Consider the following 20,937-nt stretch of genomic DNA (forward strand, 5'->3'; position numbering starts at 1 on the left):
TTTTATCTGCTTGTTATCTTACTTCCGATTTAATAGATCGGTCTGAGATTGCAACACCAAGTCGGGGACGCAATGGTCATCTTCATCACAGCCATTCCAAAAAGGTAGCTGCAGAAAAATAAATCTTTTATGGTCACAATGTTTTATAAATATCAATAAATTCGTTTAAGAAATGTCAATTCTAATCACTGGAATTCCCAGCGTAATGTTGTTGATGTATATTAAAGGCACAATATGTAAGATTTTTGCTTTAAAACTTTCAAAAAAAAAAACACTAGCACAGTGTTATATATTTTATTATCCCAAAGTTTTTTCAACAATGCTAGAATTCAGAGAATTCGCCATTTTAACTAGCACTTTTACGTCCCTGTTCATACTGTAGGGTTGCTTCTCAAACATGATTGTTGTCAAAGATACTGGATATAACAAGACTGGTATTCCTATTACTATGATTAGAAGACAATGCAACGTTTAATAAGACCACTTTTGGAGTCCTATTGGTTTGATTCCAATTGACAATGAAGGTGAAGACTGCAACTTTCATGTGTCGTCACTCACTTGGCGGGCAAGAAAGCGCTATCTGCCATTGGCCTCCGGTTGAGAAGTGAGTGATTTCTTTAGTTTTGCCTAAATACTGAATAGATGTTGTGCAATAAAATGCACTAACAGACGAGGAGACAATCCTGGGTTACGCTTATACAGAATGCCGTCAGAGACGAAAACCCAGAAAAGAGGAATTTTTGATTTTTGTGACCTAAACGTATGTCCCATAGTCCCCAGTAAGGGGAAACAATGGCAGGCAGGCATCAGTATACACTTGTATGTACAGTGACCACTTCATCAAAGGTAACGTCACATAAACACTGGATATATTAATCATTGTATATTGTATAATATAATATATTAATCATTTACCTGGATTGTTATGAGCCAACCAAGTACAGTGATTAGTTACACTAACTTCTAAAGTTAGCTAAAAAGATGTCATGTTAAAATGCAAAATTGATGTGAAAGAGTGAAAATGCAATGTTTGCAAATTCTTTTGCACTTTTTATTAGATCATTTGTTGTACTTAGAGTAGTAAACTTGTGCTCAGACTGAACTTTATTGCTTTCATTAATATGATTTAACATATTATAATACAATTCAGTATGATAATATAATATTAATTTAATCCTGCCGGCAGTATAAGGCAAGGAATTTTCCATGAAATACATGTAAACATAGCCAAAGTGGACGTCTGGCATTAATCTGATAATCATAAATGCCCCAAACTTGTAGTTATTGTTAATTTCTTATTTTTTCTTCTGTTAAGATATTATTTAAATAACTGTGGCTTAAAACAGATGGAAAATTCACCGGCTTGTGCTGGCTTTCTACTGAGAGCCCAATACAAACTGCCGCTTTTTTGCCCGCCAACCCCCCGGTAGGTCACGTGACTGAAAACTATCAATAGTTCCTTGCTGTTTCACATGCGTCATCAAGCTACATCATTGTTGTCGTTTAGCAACCTCTAGTGTAAATTACATTGTGCCTTTAATACTGTTTCATTATTTGATTTCCAGAAACCCACCTGTATTTTCACTGTAGTTGGCCAGCTGTCATCAAGTGCTGGCCCTTGGTCCGGGTCCAGCAGCCCAGTATCTACAGAGAATATGATGGGCCGGGCATAGTCTGTAGTCTCCTATAACAACAATACAAAACCATGAAATCTCTTTATAATAGAAATCTAAAGAAATGGTTCAAGTGTAAATTGGACAACAACATGATTGATGAACATAAAAACAATTATTTGAAATACAAGGCGGAATGCAGGTTAATGATGGTCATGCTGACTTAAAAAAATGAGGACAGACCATCACATGGAAGTAAATATGCTCGCATGTCTCCTCTCCAGGAAGTAGTGTGAGATTCTGTGGCTGCTGGCGATCTGGGTCATCAAACACGGCACGAGGGTTAAAGCGCTTCTCTTCAATGGATGCACTGTAGTTGAGAGCTAAAAATGTTAAGGGAATAAAAATTATACATTTAGTAAAATTTTTATGTGAATACACAGTCAGGGTTCCCACACCTTAGTTAACTTCAAATTCAAGGACCTTTCACGGACTTTCCAGGTCCAATCCCCTCAAATTCAAGGACTAAATGTGGGGACACATTTCAAGTGAGAGCAAGGTTACATTGTGTTACCTTTAAAGATACATTGTTACAGTTCCTTTTCGAGGGAAATCGCGCTGCGTCACTGCGGTGACACTTTGGGGGCGCCGAATGTGTATATCAAATTCAACAAATGGTGAGGCTTAACGACAAAGACAGGGTGAGGCGGGAGCCAGGAAGTATATCACTATCTGAAATATTGCCAAAGACGGCATTACAGGGACGCAGGAAGTATGACAAGGGAGACGCAGGGCCTCGTTCCTTTCTCAGGGAACACAGTTACATACGTAACCCGAGACGTTTTCATGTGTCAAACACAACTATGCAAAAAAGCATTTTAGTATGAACCAGCATTTGCATAGAGAAAATACAAGCATTTACAGCGAACAGTTTAGCACGTGTGCTTAAAAAGTCTACACTATACAGGAAATTATATGGATTTTTTCCAAAAAAACTTTCAAAGCACTTTCAATGACCTGTATCTGTGTATGTATATTTTCAAAAACTACCCAGGGCCTTGATTTTTTCCCCCCAGATTCACAAACTTTCAAGGATTTCAAGGACCCGTGGGAACCCTGCACAGTGTTTGCCATCAGTGCAACTAATATGCTATGATTACTTGAGGAGCTTAGATGCAAACAACGCTAAATGCCGCCTCCATCAAAAAATGAAATAATGATATTAACCATATGCTCTCGGCACATATTAAATCATATGTACATAACATTTTTCCATTTAACCCCGGCTTCAGGCCATTTAGAAATACCGCTTTGTTGGCAGAGAATTCAGTCTGATAAAAAAATTATAATTTACAAAAATGATTTATGGTGATAATATAACTGTACCATATGCAGACTACAAAGACAAATATAATCCAGTAGAGGTAAAACTGATAAAGCCCCTTTATGGGAAGAGAAAAGCCTATAAACCTCTACTACCTCATCCTATTTTTATAAAAAAACCATGTATACCAATAAACTAGTGTTGGGACTATACATTGTGCAATTCTGCCAGCTATGCTTCTCAATAAATTACCGTGAGATGTCGCTACCTCGTGCACAAACTCAATATGCGCTGCAATACCATTTACACAAATCTTACCAGGTATTTTCATAGTAATAAATAAAATGTATGATTATGTTTGACGAGTGTTGCTTTTTTAAATACATTTTATAAACGACTCAAACTCACAGTGATTTTAGGTTGATAAGGACTTCCTACTGATCAAAGCCGTAGTGCATAAAAAAGCTTGCATTATATTGTCTGTGCCATTCAGAACACGCACGCACGCACACGCGCACACACACGCACACAATGTCCCCAGATGACCATAAAGATGAAGACATTTTATCTCTATTACCTTGGTTCACACCTATGACATCAGTGATTGAGGTGTTGTGGGTGATAAAGGTTAATTAAAAACATTCTTACTACTCTGTAGTCTGCACGATACGTAACACCCTGACCTTCCAGCACATGCTTTCAAAGCAAATATATGGTCACAGAGGACTTATGTCAAACTACAGACCCTAAACCAGACCCGAGAGATGTGATCTGTTAACCCTCACCCACACTTTGTTGCTTCTGCTAAGAGTATTTGCGGTTTTTGCATAGCAGTAACTTCCACTTCCAAAAATCTTATGCACATAAAATGATTCACAAAAAATGTGTTGAAGATGTTTATCTTTTGGTGTCAGTAAAAATCTCAGTGTAGACGGTTGTTCCAAGCATCTTGGGGATGTTGCCACAGTTTTTACGAATTCAGGCTGCCTGAGTTATTTTTTTCTCTTTGTGTGATCCCAGACTGCCTTGAAAATGGGCAGATTAGTGCTTCTTGTTCATATAACACACTTAGGGTAGGTTGCACCAACAAGGATTAGGCCTAAATCTGGTTTAAATCAAAGCTTATTTAATAATTCTGTTGCACCAAACTTTAAACCTGTTTAAAAATAATTTAACACATACCGTGAGCGTGGTGGCGCTATTCAAAGATGCATTTATTATAACGTCTCAACAAAGTAAGTTTGGTGGCTCAAAAAGATTATTAACAGCACCGGTGACAGCTACCGATGCTCGTATGTGCTTCTCCTAGGTCACGCGCGCTCCAGTCAGACGAAGGACAGTGAATGAACGGACACACGGTCGCGCTTCATGACAAATGCGTCAACACATCTTGTTCATTATATCACAATATCTGAGCTTTGCGATATTTCCTGTCACAATATTTCCTGATCTGTTAATCAATACAATTGTTTTAAAAGATTGTCAAATGTTTTTATTTGAATCAGACCTTTAGATTTGCCTACCGGTGTATGTAGGTGATTTATAATACAAAAATTACATTACCTTTGCTTGCATAAACTGTTTATTTCCTTTTTGAATGACGAGTTAAAATTAAACTGAGATCAACAAACCCTAGATTAGCTCTAAACTCTGCTTGATTTAATCCTTGTTGGTGCAACCCACCCTTACTGTATTAATACATATATGGCAAACAGTGTCTGGAAATCTATATTATTATTTACTACTGACATACTAAAAAATGTTTTTGGTTTGGTGAAGCATATATGTGCCGAGGATTTTGTTCTTATTATATGAGACTTAGCTATAAACTTTTAGTTTCGTCTACAGGACCCGTCACATCTGTAGTAACTTTAGCCACTTAGGATCTATACAGACATTGTTGTTTTGAAGTTTAAAATAATACTACACATTGCTGAAAATACTTCACATCAACTGCATGTAAAGTTCAATAAGCAGAACAGTCAGTCAGAGCATAATGGATGCACACTGACCATACTTTCTTTTGCTGTTTCACACAGAGCTACTGTATCACACAATGTATCTATTGTGCTTGTAAATGTCCAGAGCGTGCTGCTAAAGCAGCTAAAGTCATTTTCCTTCCAAGACAAGGCAACAAGGATCAAGAGATTACTGTATGTCGAACACTTCACTACCAATAACATCCTCTTCATGCTAATACACAGCGTGCTGGGCAGAAAAACCTTAACTGAACTTGTGAGTATCCAGCTGGTTAAAAGAATGAAAAAAAACCCTCCAGATGTCAGCTGTTTAGTCTCTTACAGTATAATGACACTGTAACCTAGAGATATTCAAGTGAACTTTATGATGAGAGGAAACTGCTGCTTTCAAAGCACTTCCAGTTTCAACAGAACCGCCTGTTTTCCAGAGATATTTCCAGTATAGTGTGTCTGTGGGAAAGCTACAATAAGTGTGATGTCTGTTCTACTTTCCAACCAATACATTGACCAAAATACTGCTGCAATCCAACAGAAACAATCAGATTCCCTATACAAAGACCACATTATATACATCACATGTGGATAAATGATTTCTCATAGTAAAGACTACACAGGCATGAAACTTCATCTTTGACCAGCAGAAAGATTGAAAAGACATTGCTTTTACCTGAAATCTTTATTATATAACAATTTATATACTGACCTATTTCCTCTGAGGCCCTGATGGGAGTCCGGGCTGTGACATTAAGACATACGATAGCCGACATACAGGTCACATCCTTGCCTCCTCTCCGACAGTCTTTATTGAATATATTGATTTTGCTGGGCTCAAATCGAACAGTGGCATGGATTCGAACAACACTTCGAGACCTGCGACACAATAAAAAAGTTACATTATGAAAAAATAAATGAGAAACTAACAGCGTACACCTTAGATAAGCAAAATAAGAACCTGAGACATTTAGCTTTTTACCCACCAAAGAAGTACTGCTGCTCCAAGGGAACCAACAGCCAGATCCACCAGGTCATCTCCATTCATATCCATCCTCCCATGGATACTACGACCAAAGTACTGCAGACCAGGAGCCAGCTGAACTGCTCCAATCCTCTAACAAATACAGAAACGGATCAATCTAAAAAATTTAATGTTCTTATGTCATTTTAAGCACACTTTAAAATAACCATCTGGATGCTTTGATGTTATACCTGTTTGTATTTCCTCAGTATTCTGTTGCGTTGGCTGTGGTAGATATAAATGGCTCCTTTGTTGTCATCCTCAAGCGGTGCTCCCACCACCAGGTCATTAAATGAATCTCCGTTCAGGTCGGGCACAGGGGCTAGTGCAGAGCCGAAACGGGCATTCTGACCCTGATCCAAGACCTCCAGCGAGCCCTCCAGTATAAAACGTGGCTGACAAGAGTATAACACATTGTGTTCATGAGGTAAACACATTGTGGCGTCTGTACAAGAATTAAATTACAGTGTGATGTGATCATGCCTTGCTGCTCTATAAAAGCTAAATGTTTGTACATGTTTGTTTGGCAGTGGATAGGATACTTCACAATACAAAAAAGACATCATTCATTTAATGAAGGAACTTGAACCCACAAACTTGGTCCTGAGCACATATACATGCACTCTGTATGCTGGTTGTGTTGGCATTAATAACTTACTATACACCCTGAAATTAACACCCGACAATGCGCCAAATGCAGGTGAATTTTGCAATTGGCGGGTAACAATGTCAATCTACCGGCCACCCGCCAAGGCGAATTGAGTGATTCATTGAGAGGATGCAACTGCTGTTTTGCAACATTCATGCAATTGGAAAGAATATGAGGCACTTCTCCGACTACGTTTGGATGTGCGAGTAAGTATTAAACTGTTGGTGGGATGGGATGAGAATGCAATGCTGACATAGACACAGTACAATCGCAGTTGCACCGATGTGTAGTGCTGTGACGGATCAGAACTCTTGATGTGTAAACTTTAGAGGAAGTTGCGCTACTGTGTTTTATACTGTAGTACATTAACATACATTTTTGCGAATAGAGTAATGAAAAACAACGTATGAGGGGCGACTGTTTATGTGCGCAGTTTGGAATTCCCCCTCCGTCTGTGTGTGCGCGCGTTTAAGGGAGAGACGTGTTCTAAAATGCAAGCGTACATAAAATCTTTCTGTTTTTGACAGGGCACATATAAACAAAATGATCTTCACAGTATTCTTTTTCTAATAAAAACATTTGTTTATGTCTTAAGTGTGGTGTCAAAAACCAGTCTGTGCTTATTTGGTCTTAAAGAGACAGTAACCTCAATTAACCTACTTAAAGTGCGTCTTGCAGGTTAACCACCACTGTCGATTAATGGGTACATAAATCACTCAAGATATGTGTATAATTTTTAAAATGTCTCAAAAATGGTCTTAAAGACCACTTTTTTTACGTTTTTGGTATTAACGGTTTTTTAAAGGCAATTCTGCGATGACGTCACGTTGGGTAGAAGTGAAGAAAGACTCAGCCAGAGCCATAGAGATAGATGAGACATTTATTGCTGTTTAATACTTACGTATATAATTTGGAAATCATATATACATCGTAGGAAATATATAATGTGTTATACTGCAAAGTTACCATGATAATTATTATTTATGATATATGTGGAGATAAATACAACTTTGCAAATCTGGTGATTTGATCCATTCATGTCCTGACCACCAGGCTAGAGATTTTTAAACATCCTTAATCCACACTTACTAGTCTATCAAATAATATCTCAAATGTATTGTTTTGTGAAATAAAAGAATGCTTTGTTGTATTGTTTATGCGATAACGAATCACACGATCATTTTATACGCAGCAGCAGTCAGCAGCTGCAGCACACTCGGATCCGACCGCATACATACTGTAATAAACAGGCGTTCGGCGGCTTTTTACATCACGACAGACTATGCCATTTGAGGAGGAACCGCTCATTGATCACCGTATTTTTATAAATCCTGTACATGTTTGGACCTGCCGAACACGTTGTGCACTTTTATATACTTTGTTGAGAGAGGCTGCACAGTTTGACCAGCGGGCTGCGGGAACCGGACGCGTTTCACGCCGCCAGACGGTGTTAACTCGAAATGTATAACTATTATCAGATCGGAAAGTCCCGCACTCCCGATTGCCATTCGCTACTGGCTGTAAGAAAGTGAGTGCGTTTGGGTCGCTGGTCCCCGCGAACAGATGTGACGTGCTTCACTCACCTTCAAGGATTAGAGACATGCTGCCAAACCGTTTGTGCTGAAGATCGCATAAAGTTACACCCATTTCAGGCAGGATCATGGACCCCCTCAAGCCAGCATGCACGAGTATGTTAATTGTTTGTTTACTTTCTACACGAAGATATGCTAACGTTATGCTATCTGGCTGTCTGCCTATCTCTCTATACTAGCCTATCCATCTGTCTGTCTGTCTGTCTGTCTGTCTATCTGTCTGTCTGTTTATCTGTCTATCTATCTATCTGTCTATCTATCTATCTATCTATCTATCTATCTATCTATCTATCTATCTATCTATCTATCTATCTATGTATTTATCTATAATCTGCGCTATCAGAACTGTACTTTACTCGTCTTTCTATAGTCATTCTCAATGCTCTCAAGGCGGCTTTGGTAAATTCTCTACCCAGCGTGACGTCATACAGTGCGTCGTGTGGGAAAGGAGAATCATTGCAAACCGCTGTACTTTTTCATACTTTTTCGGGTTTTGTGATACCCAACAACATAAAATACAATGAATAACAGTTTAAATGTTTATTATCAACAAGCAAATTGCACAAATTCGTTGAAAAATTTTACCTGCAAATCGCCCTTTAAGTCTGTGTCATTAATGTTAACCAAACAACCTAAGACAATGAGAATATCACTTTTGTAGCTCTGCAAAATAATTATATTTAAATCATACAATTAAGACAATGATTAAATAAACATCCTCTTTGACCATCGCAATGATTTCAGTTCACCGCAATGATTGCACATCTCTTTAAAAAACACAAGGGGGAGCTGCAACGCCTGTATAAACGAGACTGTATCAGATGTCTCCTATCAGATTGGCTGCTATTTAATGATTAAATTATTTTATTGTCAGTTTATTTTGATTGCATTTTTGTTTTCAGTTATTTTTCATATTTATTTTCAGACACTTTATTGTGTTTAATTCTTATGAAAAATTTGAAGTTTTAGAAATATATATTTGTGTGAAACTTATTTCATAAACAAACAAAAATTTATGAAAATTAAATGTCAAAGTAATAAACAGACAATTAATCGTCAAAGTCCTAAAACAAGCAATTTATTGTCACAATTTATTAGACAATTAACCATCAGCCAAATTTCATAACTGTGTCTTAGCAAAATATATTTTGCTACTGCTAATACACACAGATGCTGAAGTGAGCATGCAAATGATGCTGCTCCAAATTTAGGCACAATATCCTCCATAACAGATCTAGGCAGCTGGAGCTGGGTGGAGGTGGGTGACTGTGAGTGATTTGATAGCGCCATTAGGTGCTCTTCAGTCCAATGCGGAGCCCTTGTTTTGCATTCAATCTTTTTCTTCATACTGTGTGTATTTATATTATGGTTTGAGAGCGATTTAAAATTCTAAGTTGAATGTAAGTTTTACTGTTGCTAGACAAAGATATTCAATGCAAACTTTAATGAAGAGTCTTTTTATATTTGTTTTTTCAAACCAACAAAAGTAAAAACTCTTGAGTTGTTTAGTAGGAAAACATCCACAGGTCATGGAAAAAGACTAAACATTTACATTTCTGAAACCAGAAATAATCTTTTGAGGAATGCGTTAAAGATTCAGGGCCCATTGTGACTAACCACCGTGTGTTTATGTATCTCTGGGAAACGTTGCCTCTATTCAACAGAGCTAGGTTTGTTCTTCTTAAATTTCTCATCATTTCTCTTTCAATATATTTTTAAAGGCTAAAAGCAAAAACAGAAAAGCTACACAAAGACTTGTAATTGTAAATCCTAATTGTTTGTTTTAAGGTCATGCAAACGTTATTCATGCATTATAACTTAAGCAGAAAGAAACTATATTAAAGGTGAGGTCAGCGAGAAAGCATGCCTCTGAAAACAATTAGTCTTAAATAAGTGGAACGTTTAAGGGTAAGGTGCAATTTCTCAAAGCAAAAATTTTTCATGTTGGCCAAGTATATTACCACTCAATTCTCTCTCTCTCTCTCTCTCTCTCTCTCTCTCTCTCTCTCTCTCTCTTTAGAAATATATGGCCATAAATGACAGACACATGAAATAATTTGTTTCTTCAGTCTTTCTAAAACAGCATCAGATTACAGAGGAGCCAACCAGGAGCAGAGACAAGAAGAGCGTAGACAAAATGAGACATTAGAAGATGACCTAGAGACCTGCAAACTACTATATATTCTTTACCCTTCAAGCTGCTTTGAATGTCGTCAAATGCTGGTCAAGTTTGTTCATTGCTATACACTTAATTTCTGTTGCTGAATTTTTTGCTGGCATTAGCAAAAGGTGTCAAGTAAAAAATATGGATGAACTATTGATTTGCATCTCAAGCTCAGCCATATTTTATCTATTAAACTTTTGTTTTGTCTGTGTGCAGCATTATCGTCAATCTGTTGTTTTAAAACCAGATTGGGTTTAAGTGTTTGCAGATAACTCGGACAGTAAATGTCATAATGACAAAAATCGGCAAAAATGACAAGCAGTGTTAATGTTACCAGTGTTATGCCGCAGGGATATAATACAGATTGTGGCGTCCTGTTTAAAGCATTAAGGAAATGCTCAAGTCCTAAATGAATAAAGATGGACGGCTGCTTTAAACACATAACTGCTCGCGCACGTGCTTCAGCTTTTTCCATTTATTAGAGCGTCTGTCTCCGTGAGCTTCACATAATTACATTTCAAGGGGGAAAATATTTTCCTTCTGAGTTCACTGCTTTGTGATGAAGGGTACAGCAGGTGGCAAAAGTCTGTCAAAATTCATGTGAGGCCATTATTGAGGAAGTACATTAATGTACCTAAACAGTTTCTGGGCCTAAAGGATAAGAGGAAACAGCTGTAGGAACAATCCATTGTGGTAAGGTAACCAAACAAGTAACTGCCAATTAACTTGTTTTTTTTTTCACAGAAATCTCCTAAAGAAATAAAGTTTCTACCTGCTCGGTTACTCTGTAGATGTAAACTTTGCCCTTTTCCCATCCTCCACTGAAGAACATGGGCGCAGCCACCAGCAGGTTATCTGTCACTCCATCATCGTCCAGATCAACTGGAGCAATCTCACTGCCATAGTATGACCCTATCTGCACAAACAGACAAAATACAAGCAGGACATGAATATAAAGTCACCATTATTACATGTAAACCAACAACCAATAGACGTGTCCCAAGCTCTTCCTTTTTTTCTGTCATTCTGATCTACAGTATGTGTACTCTTTTATTATGGTGCAAATAATTGTGTACCTACTTGACAAAAATGATTTTACCTGGACTATAAGTCACACTTTTTTTCATAGTTTGGCAGGCCCTGGAACTTATAGAGGCTGTTTACACTTGGCATTAACATGTGTTTTCGTCGATCGGATCACAAGTGGACGACGTTAATGCCAGGTGTAAACGGTGTTCAAAACGTTTTGAGCTCGTCCACTTTCGACCACTTTCAACCACATCCAGAGGTGGTCCAAACCACTTTCGATCGGATCGCTTTGGAGTTGCGGAACGCACATGTGGTTGAATGCGTTCGAACAGCCACACGCGACCGCCTTCTCTCCGCCCATTTATCTAATCTGAGGTATTAAACACAAGTTTTACGTCTTTTTTTACTTCTGGCGTGAACATTCGGTGAACAGCGCTATTTTTAGCCTTTCATTGATAAAACTAAGCGGCTGATCTCCATAGTTTTGTTTTGAAAGCGTGTGAAAGTTGCGCGATCCTATTTCATCAATTGCGCTGAAAATTCAAAGAAAGCTCTTATACATACTCATGTACAAAACACTGTGCAGCATGTTTACTTGCTAAACATGCAGTGCACTCCGACATAATATTAGTTTGAGTCCATATAAACTCATAATTACTCCCGCTCGGGTTTGAATGACAGCAGAGAGACTCGCCCACCGTCTCACAGACCACCCCCTCATAGTATTCAGCACAGAAGCGGTCGAAAGTGGACAAAAGAGACGGATTTAAATACCAGGTGTAAACGTAATGTGTCTCTCTCGTCCACTTGTGATCCGATCGATGAAAACACATCTTAATACCAAGTGTAAACAGCCCCATAGTCACATGTGACTTCTAAGTCAAAATTATTTCATATGGACCAAGAGAATTCATTATCGTCTAAAGCCGCGAAAGTCCGCTTTATGCTGCTCCTGTGTAGCTTTATGTGCTTATGTAATTAAATGGATTTAGTGATGTGGAATGACTTCGGGACCTTTTTGAACTTGATGTGCCTATTTAGCCTGCTGTTCTGTGCTATTGTTTAGTTAAATAACTTGCCTATCCAGATTAAATGTCTGTTCTTCGGCTTGGATTTTGTGAAATAATTTTCTAAATAAATGCGACGTATAGTCCACCGTGACCTATAGTCCACTGCGACTTATATACGTTTTTTCCTCTCCAAAAAGCATTATTTGAATGAAGCGACTTACTCCGGAGTGACTTATAGTCCGGAAAATACGGTACTGAATATTTGTGTTTTGTGTGTGAGAATTTGTTTTTGTTTTTTGCGTGTTTTAGGACAGTGATGAGATGCACATGGGCTGTGTGGGATTGCAGTCTAGACAACCCAAACACTGCAAATGAATACCAGGAGAGAAAGAGAGAGAGATGCACTTGATGAAAAACACAGTTTATCTCTGCTGCTGTACTGTTAACTGTTACATGAGCAGAGCAGGACAGCTGCCATGAGTGGCTGTGTGTTACAGTGCTTTGTATAACTGAGGGGTGTTCTTAAGCATGACATGCTTAAAACCTGTTTTCCAAAGTAAAACCACCAAACGACCGGACCTATGGGTTATTTGCCTATACAAAATGACAGCAAACTACAATAAAATATACAGATGTCTAACTAAAATAATTTTTTATCATTATTTAAATATTTTCTAAATCAACAATGTTCCTTCCAAGTCATGTTACTGACATTAATATAATACAGTTAATACTTATATTACTAATATCACGTATAATGGCTTGTCACAGGTGAACACAATTACTGGAGTATATGCCATTTTCAGATACTGTTACCTTTATTGATTTTATTTCATAAAACACAGTAATGGTTGGAATTCTGCTAATAGCCCACTCCTGACATCCTTTGACAAAGCAGCATATCCGCACTTTACTCATATTAACTTACCACATGTACAGACACATTTGAGGAGCTGTTTAGTACCGAAACCGTCTTCGGTCAACTTCATTCTTTTCTTGCACTGATGTTTGAAATAGTTCAGTAAAAAGCCTACTTTATTTGCCAGTATTATAGCAAGTCTATAGCAAGTAGGCCTATATTGTTTTTGTTTAGGTCATATATCAATAAAAAAATTCTGCCCTGAGAACCTGGCATATGTCTTTATATCCAGGTGTTGCCACAAGTGCATCTTAAAAGAGAGAGAGTATATCATGGTCAGCTTTTCGATAAGAGGCAATCGTCGACAAGACTCTCTTTTGTTAGAATGATGTCGGTTAGAGTTAAAATGTGAGGAGTAAACTGTTGCCTACAATCCGTGTGTTTGTTGTAGTCCAAGAAAAGAGATTGACATTGGAGACGAAACCTTGCGTCATTGTTTACTTTAGGGTATGTACCTTTTGCATATCGTTAACATGTACTAATACACACTTACACACCAACGGAAATGTAAAAACGTGAATCGGACAATAGGGGCTCTTTTAATTAGAGACAAAGTAAGTGTGTCTAATATCATTGGTCTTAAAATGTGGGTGGGTCTTGTCCCACCCACGTATAATGGTTCAGAAGCCCATAACTTAAGTATTTTTTATGATTTACTGTTTTTGTTTACATACAATCATCCCTGTTCATGTAAAGAACATTCTGTGGAAAATAACCATGTTATTTTTAATATTGACTGAGTAAGACCATATCAAAGATTGAAATCAATGATTGAAATTAAAGTTGATGCTTATCATCTCAGAATTAGACTGTTTTTTATACTTGATTTTACATTTTTTATTTTGAATGTGAAACCCCTTAATCAACATTTAGAAGCAAACTGACTGACATATAACATAAGCCCAAAAAAAATGAGTCTGAGCATAAAATGGATGAGTGTCCTTCAAACAGTGTGCTACAGTAAATATGTTTAAAAGCAGTATGTTACCTGCTGCCCCTTCAGTGAGTGTAATATTGTGAGCTCTCCTGTGTTCTTCAAGGTGAAGATGATGACCTTTCCTGTGTGGTTAAACCGTGGAGCTCCTGCTACAAACAACTGACCGCTGCGAGCTGACACCACAGAGGTTATTGTGTAACCTAAAGACCCAAAGCCAAAAACATACTAGATAAAATGTATGTAATAGATGCTTATCAAATGCAACTCTGAAACATACTGTGATAGTACTAACCATGTGTTTGTAATAATTGTACATTTTTATTTAATTTAAATGTTATGTAGAAACTTAAGAGCAATAATGCTATGGAGATTTCCAATCATTAGCACCAACAGCATGATTTAGTCATGACAAGTTAAAGTTGTGGATTCTTTACCCAGGTACGCCCCATGGTTCTTTAGTTCTTCTGGGAACTCTTGCTCATATGAAGACTTTGGTGGAACCACTTTACCATGACGGGTTTCCTTCAGCACAGCTCCGTTCCAGTCATAAGCACCCACAGCTCCCACTAAAATCCCATCCTGTAGACAAAATATCAACAATAAAACCTGTACAACTGAAACTAACTAAACTTGACAAAAATAAGTTATTACATTTATGTCATTACACCCATGTTGTACTGTAGTATTGGGCTTTTAAAGGGACACTCCACTTTTTTTGAAAATATGCTCATTTTCCAGCTCCCCTACAGTAGATATTACGCAGCAGCCGAAAATAGTCCCCTTGGTAACTTTCAATAGCAGGGGACTATTTTCGGGCACTGAGTAATATCATTGCGCCTCCAGCAACCATGTTACGACAGCAAAGTCCTAGATTATTACGCCAGAATGAGAGTATAGCTCCTAGCCATATCTGCCTAGAAAATCACAACTTTTAATTTTCAGTTGGTTTTAGTACACGATGTAACTACACAAGAGTCAAGTTTTAAATAGGAAAAATATCGAAACTCTTTGGATATTTTTGAGTGCGATGCTAATGGTCTAATCAGATTCAATGAATTATGCTAAGCTATGATAAAAGTAGTACCGTCAGACCTGGAGATCAGCTGAATAGATTCCAAAACGGTAAAAATCACTGGGAGCTGGAAAATGAGCATTTTTCAAAAAAAGTGGAGTGTCCCTTTAAGGGAAGAAAATATGTCTTTATTGTGCTTTTATATTCTTCTGTCTTCCAAAAAATGTTTTAAGGTGTGCTAAGACAATCTGCAGTAGCTAGTTTATGTTATTATGGCACATTAGTCAAATAAAAAATGATGAGTGACCTCTATAGGTTTTTCAAATGTTTATACACAGCAACATTCTTGATCTCGTGTAGGTCTCATTTTAATGAATTAATACCACAGATATTCTCACATTCCATCTTACATTGCTTCAGCATGCAGCCAGTTTTATTTCCTCTAGAGGTTTATCTGAGTGTGCTGCAATCCATATTTATGGGAACCTCATAAACAATTTATCTCCACACTGACGAGTTTATTCTGCTGTAATCTATGCAGGCAGTAATCTGAATGAGAGAGAGGAAGAGAAATGGTTTGTGAAGTTTATGTTTAGAGAGAACTGAAATTCCTGTGGAGTTGCTTACATATAAACAAACAACGTCCAATTCATCCCAGGTCAGACAGAAAATTCTCAACGAACTTCCAACCCACTGAGAACAGAAGTTATACATAAACAAGCTGCTGGTAGTCGTGAGTTTTTAGGGAACAAAATGCACATTTGCTTGGATTAAAAGTGACCTCATCCTTTCAAAGAACTACTGTTTTCTGTTTTCTATAGTTGGAAAGAATTTGCCTGTCAAAGTAAAATTTCCAGTACCTATTGTATCCCATCACTACTGCAAAAAATCCACCATCCATTCTTTCTAGTAAACCCACCTCCAGCAGTACACCAGTAACCTAAAGGACGTTCAACACAACCTCATAACAATAGATACATATTTTACGAGATGGCTAATTCATACGAATTCATCAATCTCATTTAAACATTTTAGTATGACCTGATTTTGCCCCTGTGATATTGGAGTCAAAGCTTTGGGCGTTTTTGTATGATTCAAATTCATCAGAAATCACTATCACGTGGATGTTTTCCCATCGGTTTAGGTGGGGATGTTCTCCATGACATTTTCTCTATCAATGCTTTATGACACTGTGACTCCCCTTATTAAGTTAGAACCTCTGAAAATCAGTCTGCACTTCTTTCCATAGCATGGATGTTAAATATGTTTGGTCTGAAACATAATACAGGTGCACTAATTCTATCAGAGTATACAGCTGGTACATGCCACATTAAATTAGACCTCCAGAACAAATCAGTACAGTAATTTACGCTCAGTTTACTGAAGTAGGTCTGCTGTATACACTCTACAAAACAGTGCTAAATAGCACTAAACATGGTTTACTGGCTTGTAATCATAGACGCTAAACATCACTTTAGTAGAACCTGTATAAAACTTTGTAGTACATACTGTAGCTGTAAAATCTCAACAAATCAAATTGCAAAGCGATTAATTTAAGCATATAAAATAAAATAAATTTAAGACCATGAGGGAAAGTGTAAAATTCAGATTTAGACCTGAAAATGTTCCGCTTTTGGGAAAACCATCTGTTTTCTGGGAGTATGATTTTCTCTTTTAAAGTGCAAGAATTCTTTCCAGCAACTTATCCCTCGTCTCAACACTCAAGTTGCTTTTGTTGCAAATGTTGTTCCAGGCATTCAGAACGCTGAGGGATTGGATTTCCAGTTATCCCAATGGCCATCTGGAGTTTTCCTATTTGTTTCTTTCACAAAAAGAAGAAGGTCTATATATTTATAATTCCCACGGCAGGTTGCGCATGCCTGCCGCTTAGGGAGTGGAAAATTGGAGCGTTACATCAGTTTTTGTAGACAGAGATGATTAGCGATACAGTTGGGAACAAGTCATGGATGAATTCAGAGCCACCAGGTACAGTTTGGACTGCGTTCGGACGGAGTGTGAACGACGGCCTGCCAGAACAGCAGGTACAGTATGGGAGAAAAAATAGAAAGATAAGAAAAGAAAATAGTTTTTTAAAGATAAGAAAGAAAGAAAACAAGAAAGAGGGAAAAATGCATTTCTAGTTCAAAGATAAGCCTAAACATTCATTGTCAGTTATGAGTCTGGAAAGCCTGATACACAAAGTAGTTTTAATCTAATCTTAGCTAGGCTAACTTGTTTTTTTCTTTCGCTGAAAAGAGCTGTGAGGATTTGAGGAACCAAAGGGTAAACGGAGAACTTATAGTCTGTTAAACACCCAGACTCACCTCCACTATATGTGTGGAAAAGCCAGCCTGAGACATCTGGAGACCAAATGCTGTCCCATTCTTGCTGGTCCCTACAGACACAGACAATGAATCAGAATTTTTTTTCTGGAGTTTTAAAAATATTCCAAAAACTGAATGAGAATGACAAATATATGAGTCTAACAAAATATAGTAAAATAAACCTCTTAAATAAATGCAAAATATTCATATTTTTACTAGAAAAGAGCTAGTCATGACACAGAGCATATTTCAAAGAGATGTGGTATCAATTTTAAGATTTGGTCCAATAAGATTTATGGTGTAGTGCTGGGCAGAGATGTAAACGTTTTATAGATTGAGGTTTCTGGCTCTATAATAAATACTATGCAATGCTGTGTGCGGTGCTTTTGTAGGCGGCCGTGGTGAAACGTCCCACCCTCTAAACTGAAGATTCTCTCTCCCAGAGCGTCCACGATGTCCTTCAAAGCTGCCTCATCTGTCACATTAAAAAAATGTTTATCATCTGGGTCGCTAGCGATGTACTTGATCTCATTGAGGAAAGCTTCAGGGTTGATGCCTCTGCGGTTATAGTAGCCCAGTACCTGTTATGAAAAAATCTCATCGTCATCAAATATGATTCACTTTTTCTGAATGCCCACGCAAACCAAAAGCTCAAATGTAAATCCCAATAAGTAGGTTTAAGAGCACTGGGCCCTTGTCACCAGTTTTACCGGTGCCAGCAGCTAAATATGAACTCAAAGACTTCCAGCCCAAGTAAGTACTGTATGCCCATTTTAAAAATGGGTCGCCTCATCATCTCAGCATGAGACCGGGCATCAGATCAAGGCCCAGACCAAAGAAAATACCAAATAACTTGCCAAAGAAAGAAAGCAGAAGGGAAAGAACAGTGAGGAAAGAAGGCGGGACGTACAGCAATGGCATATCGGGTGATTCCATCCTTCTCGCTGTCCTCGATGACCTGCTGCAGGTCAGGGCTGTCGTGTGATTCGCCATCTGTGATGACAATCATAACTTTCTTCGCTCCTCTTCTGCCACCCTGAGTAAAGGCCTGTGTGCTGTGGAGAGGTAAATGATTTGTAAAAAGTGTTATGTACTGTAAACGTTGTTTTTGAGGTCTGTTGACAAACTTATGCGATCCAAGAGGACAACGCTATTGCTTTTCTATAGTTCAGGAGATCTGATGGAGTGTTTCATTTAAGTATTAACTTAGTCTCAGATGTTTCTCCTAAAACTGTTTAGGAGAAATAAAATAGAAACAAATAAGACATTTTTTAGCAAATAAGACAGTTTGCAGCACTTTAACCTCGACGCCCAGTAACATAATCACTTTTGACTACTCCTCCTCACGCTCAAACTTCCGTCGATATTACTGCACCTGGGGTCGAAGTGCTGCAAACTAAGTGCTCATCTGCTATACAATATAGTTCAAATTTTTATCTGCTTAAAATCACCATGTTTTATTTTGTGCCACCATACTTACTCGTGTAACTATGTAACAGTCTTTAAATAGGAAAAACGTGAAAGTTTTTGGTGGCTTCTAAACTCATCCCTGTTTTGGATCCAAAGGAATGATTGGGGCTAGCCTAAATGCTAACACATTCAGGACGCGCTGTACAAAGATTAAGTGCACGCATTGAAAAAAGATAGGTATGTATTAATTTGTCTAAGTTGAAGTAAGAACATAGTAAAATATTGAAAAACGGTGGTGTTTTCCTTTAAGAGTGTGTAAAACTACTGTATAATATATAGGTAAAACAATCAGTATTTGTGTAAAATTGATGAGAGATTTTAAGTTTATGTTGACGTTTGATTGCAGTATTGGCAAATCTGAACTCAGTTTGTGACATTGAGATCTCTTCTGAAACTCTAATGAAGACACTTGGGAGGTTTCTGCATCTTTGTCTTAGTAGAAATATCTGAGACACATGAGACTTAAGTGTACTTTACACTTAATAAGCTGGATTATATATTATTATTTAATACATTAAATGGGTTTTAATTGAGTTGCTGTCTTAGTTGCTAAAATGTTTATGTGCAGATAATACCGTGCAACATTGATTCCCAGTGCAGTGTTGGTCTCTTCTCCTCCTCGCTGGCCAATCTTACGGGCGGCTTTCACCACCTCCTCCACAGAGCGATAATCGTTCAGCTGAAACTCACTTACCACCTTTTCTCCATACTGCACTACCCCAACCTGCACAGTATTAAATCACATGCGTTTCTGTACATCAATTGGCAAAGCTTTGAGTTGACAGCACAACATCATGGGTTTGATAATCAGGAAACAAATACTGACAAAATGTACATTTCATAATGCACTGTTGCTTTGGAAAAAGAATCAGACATATGCATAAACTTAAATTGTAAAAGTCAAATATACCTGAATTTGTCCTGGTCCGACGTGGAATTTCCGTAGGATGTTGATTAGGAAGTCTTGCACTTCATTCCAGGGGTAGATAGAATTTGATCCATCCAGGACAATCACTATGTCCATGAATGTCTCACACCCTGACAGAGAAGATTAGATGACAAAGATAAAACCACTAACAGACTTTTAGTTGTTCTGTTCAAAAGCAAATCTTTGATGTATTAATAAAAACAAGGCCTGTGATTCTTTAACAAAAGAACTCTTGTTTCTTTTCATTTTCTTTTATAAAAAAAAAGATTCATTCCATGTTATATTGCCAATGGCAGATCCAGAAACAGTCACGGCCAAATTCAGCATAAAAATAAAGTCCCTGGTTAAGATGGAAAGTGGAAACATATTAAAGAAATGTCACTAACAAAAGTCTGACCTAGTTAAATCAAGTAGCACACAGAGCGTGCAGGTGCATTGTGCTTACTTTGGAAGGCAGGAGCGATAGTGCGGGAAAATTTGAAGCTGGCATTCACTCTGGAGCAAATTCCAGTGCTGTAGTACGAGCTGCCGCATTCGTATGACCAAAGAGGACCACAAGCCTGTGAATTATCACAGAGAGTACTATTTACACTGTTAATAAATGAAATAATGATATTTGACCCAGTCTGTGAAAGTCATTTTTTGTGATTTACTGTTTTCTACATAAAATCATTCTACATAATGTAAAGAACATTCAGTAAAAATATAACCTTGATATCTTTAGGTATAAGTAAGGTCAGACTTTATTCTGCATTTCACAACAGGGTCACATAAGATTGTCTACTAAATGTATATTTTATATTAATTTCAACCCAGTCTCACGAAGTTGCGTATAAATACCACGAAGTGTAAAAATCGTGCAATACATACGCCGAATTCCACTTTGGTGTGCATATGATACGCCAGTCCTTCCCATTCACTTAAACGGTGCATCTTTTTTTGTTGTTTTATTAATTGGTTTCTCAATTTTTT

General features: G+C 37.6%; 1 protein-coding gene across 1 annotated transcript in view; it reads right to left on the reverse strand.

The window, feature by feature from the left end:
- itga11a (integrin, alpha 11a) overlaps positions 1–20,937 on the reverse strand; it is a 63,282-nt gene that overhangs the window by 20,812 nt on the left and 21,533 nt on the right. Inside the window, exons 5-19 of the mRNA XM_055203965.2 lie at positions 20,411–20,525; positions 19,948–20,075; positions 19,613–19,761; positions 18,478–18,622; positions 17,983–18,148; positions 17,568–17,638; positions 14,666–14,810; positions 14,283–14,431; positions 11,109–11,252; positions 6,123–6,326; positions 5,894–6,024; positions 5,620–5,786; positions 1,857–1,996; positions 1,574–1,684; positions 23–108 (exon numbers count right to left, since the gene is read on the reverse strand). Coding sequence (XP_055059940.1) covers positions 23–108; positions 1,574–1,684; positions 1,857–1,996; positions 5,620–5,786; positions 5,894–6,024; positions 6,123–6,326; positions 11,109–11,252; positions 14,283–14,431; positions 14,666–14,810; positions 17,568–17,638; positions 17,983–18,148; positions 18,478–18,622; positions 19,613–19,761; positions 19,948–20,075; positions 20,411–20,525 — 2,051 coding nt within the window. The remainder of the gene's footprint in view (positions 1–22; positions 109–1,573; positions 1,685–1,856; positions 1,997–5,619; positions 5,787–5,893; positions 6,025–6,122; positions 6,327–11,108; positions 11,253–14,282; positions 14,432–14,665; positions 14,811–17,567; positions 17,639–17,982; positions 18,149–18,477; positions 18,623–19,612; positions 19,762–19,947; positions 20,076–20,410; positions 20,526–20,937) is intronic.

The sequence above is a fragment of the Misgurnus anguillicaudatus genome, chromosome 21 (assembly GCF_027580225.2).
Source record: "Misgurnus anguillicaudatus chromosome 21, ASM2758022v2, whole genome shotgun sequence".
Lineage (NCBI taxonomy): Eukaryota > Metazoa > Chordata > Actinopteri > Cypriniformes > Cobitidae > Misgurnus > Misgurnus anguillicaudatus.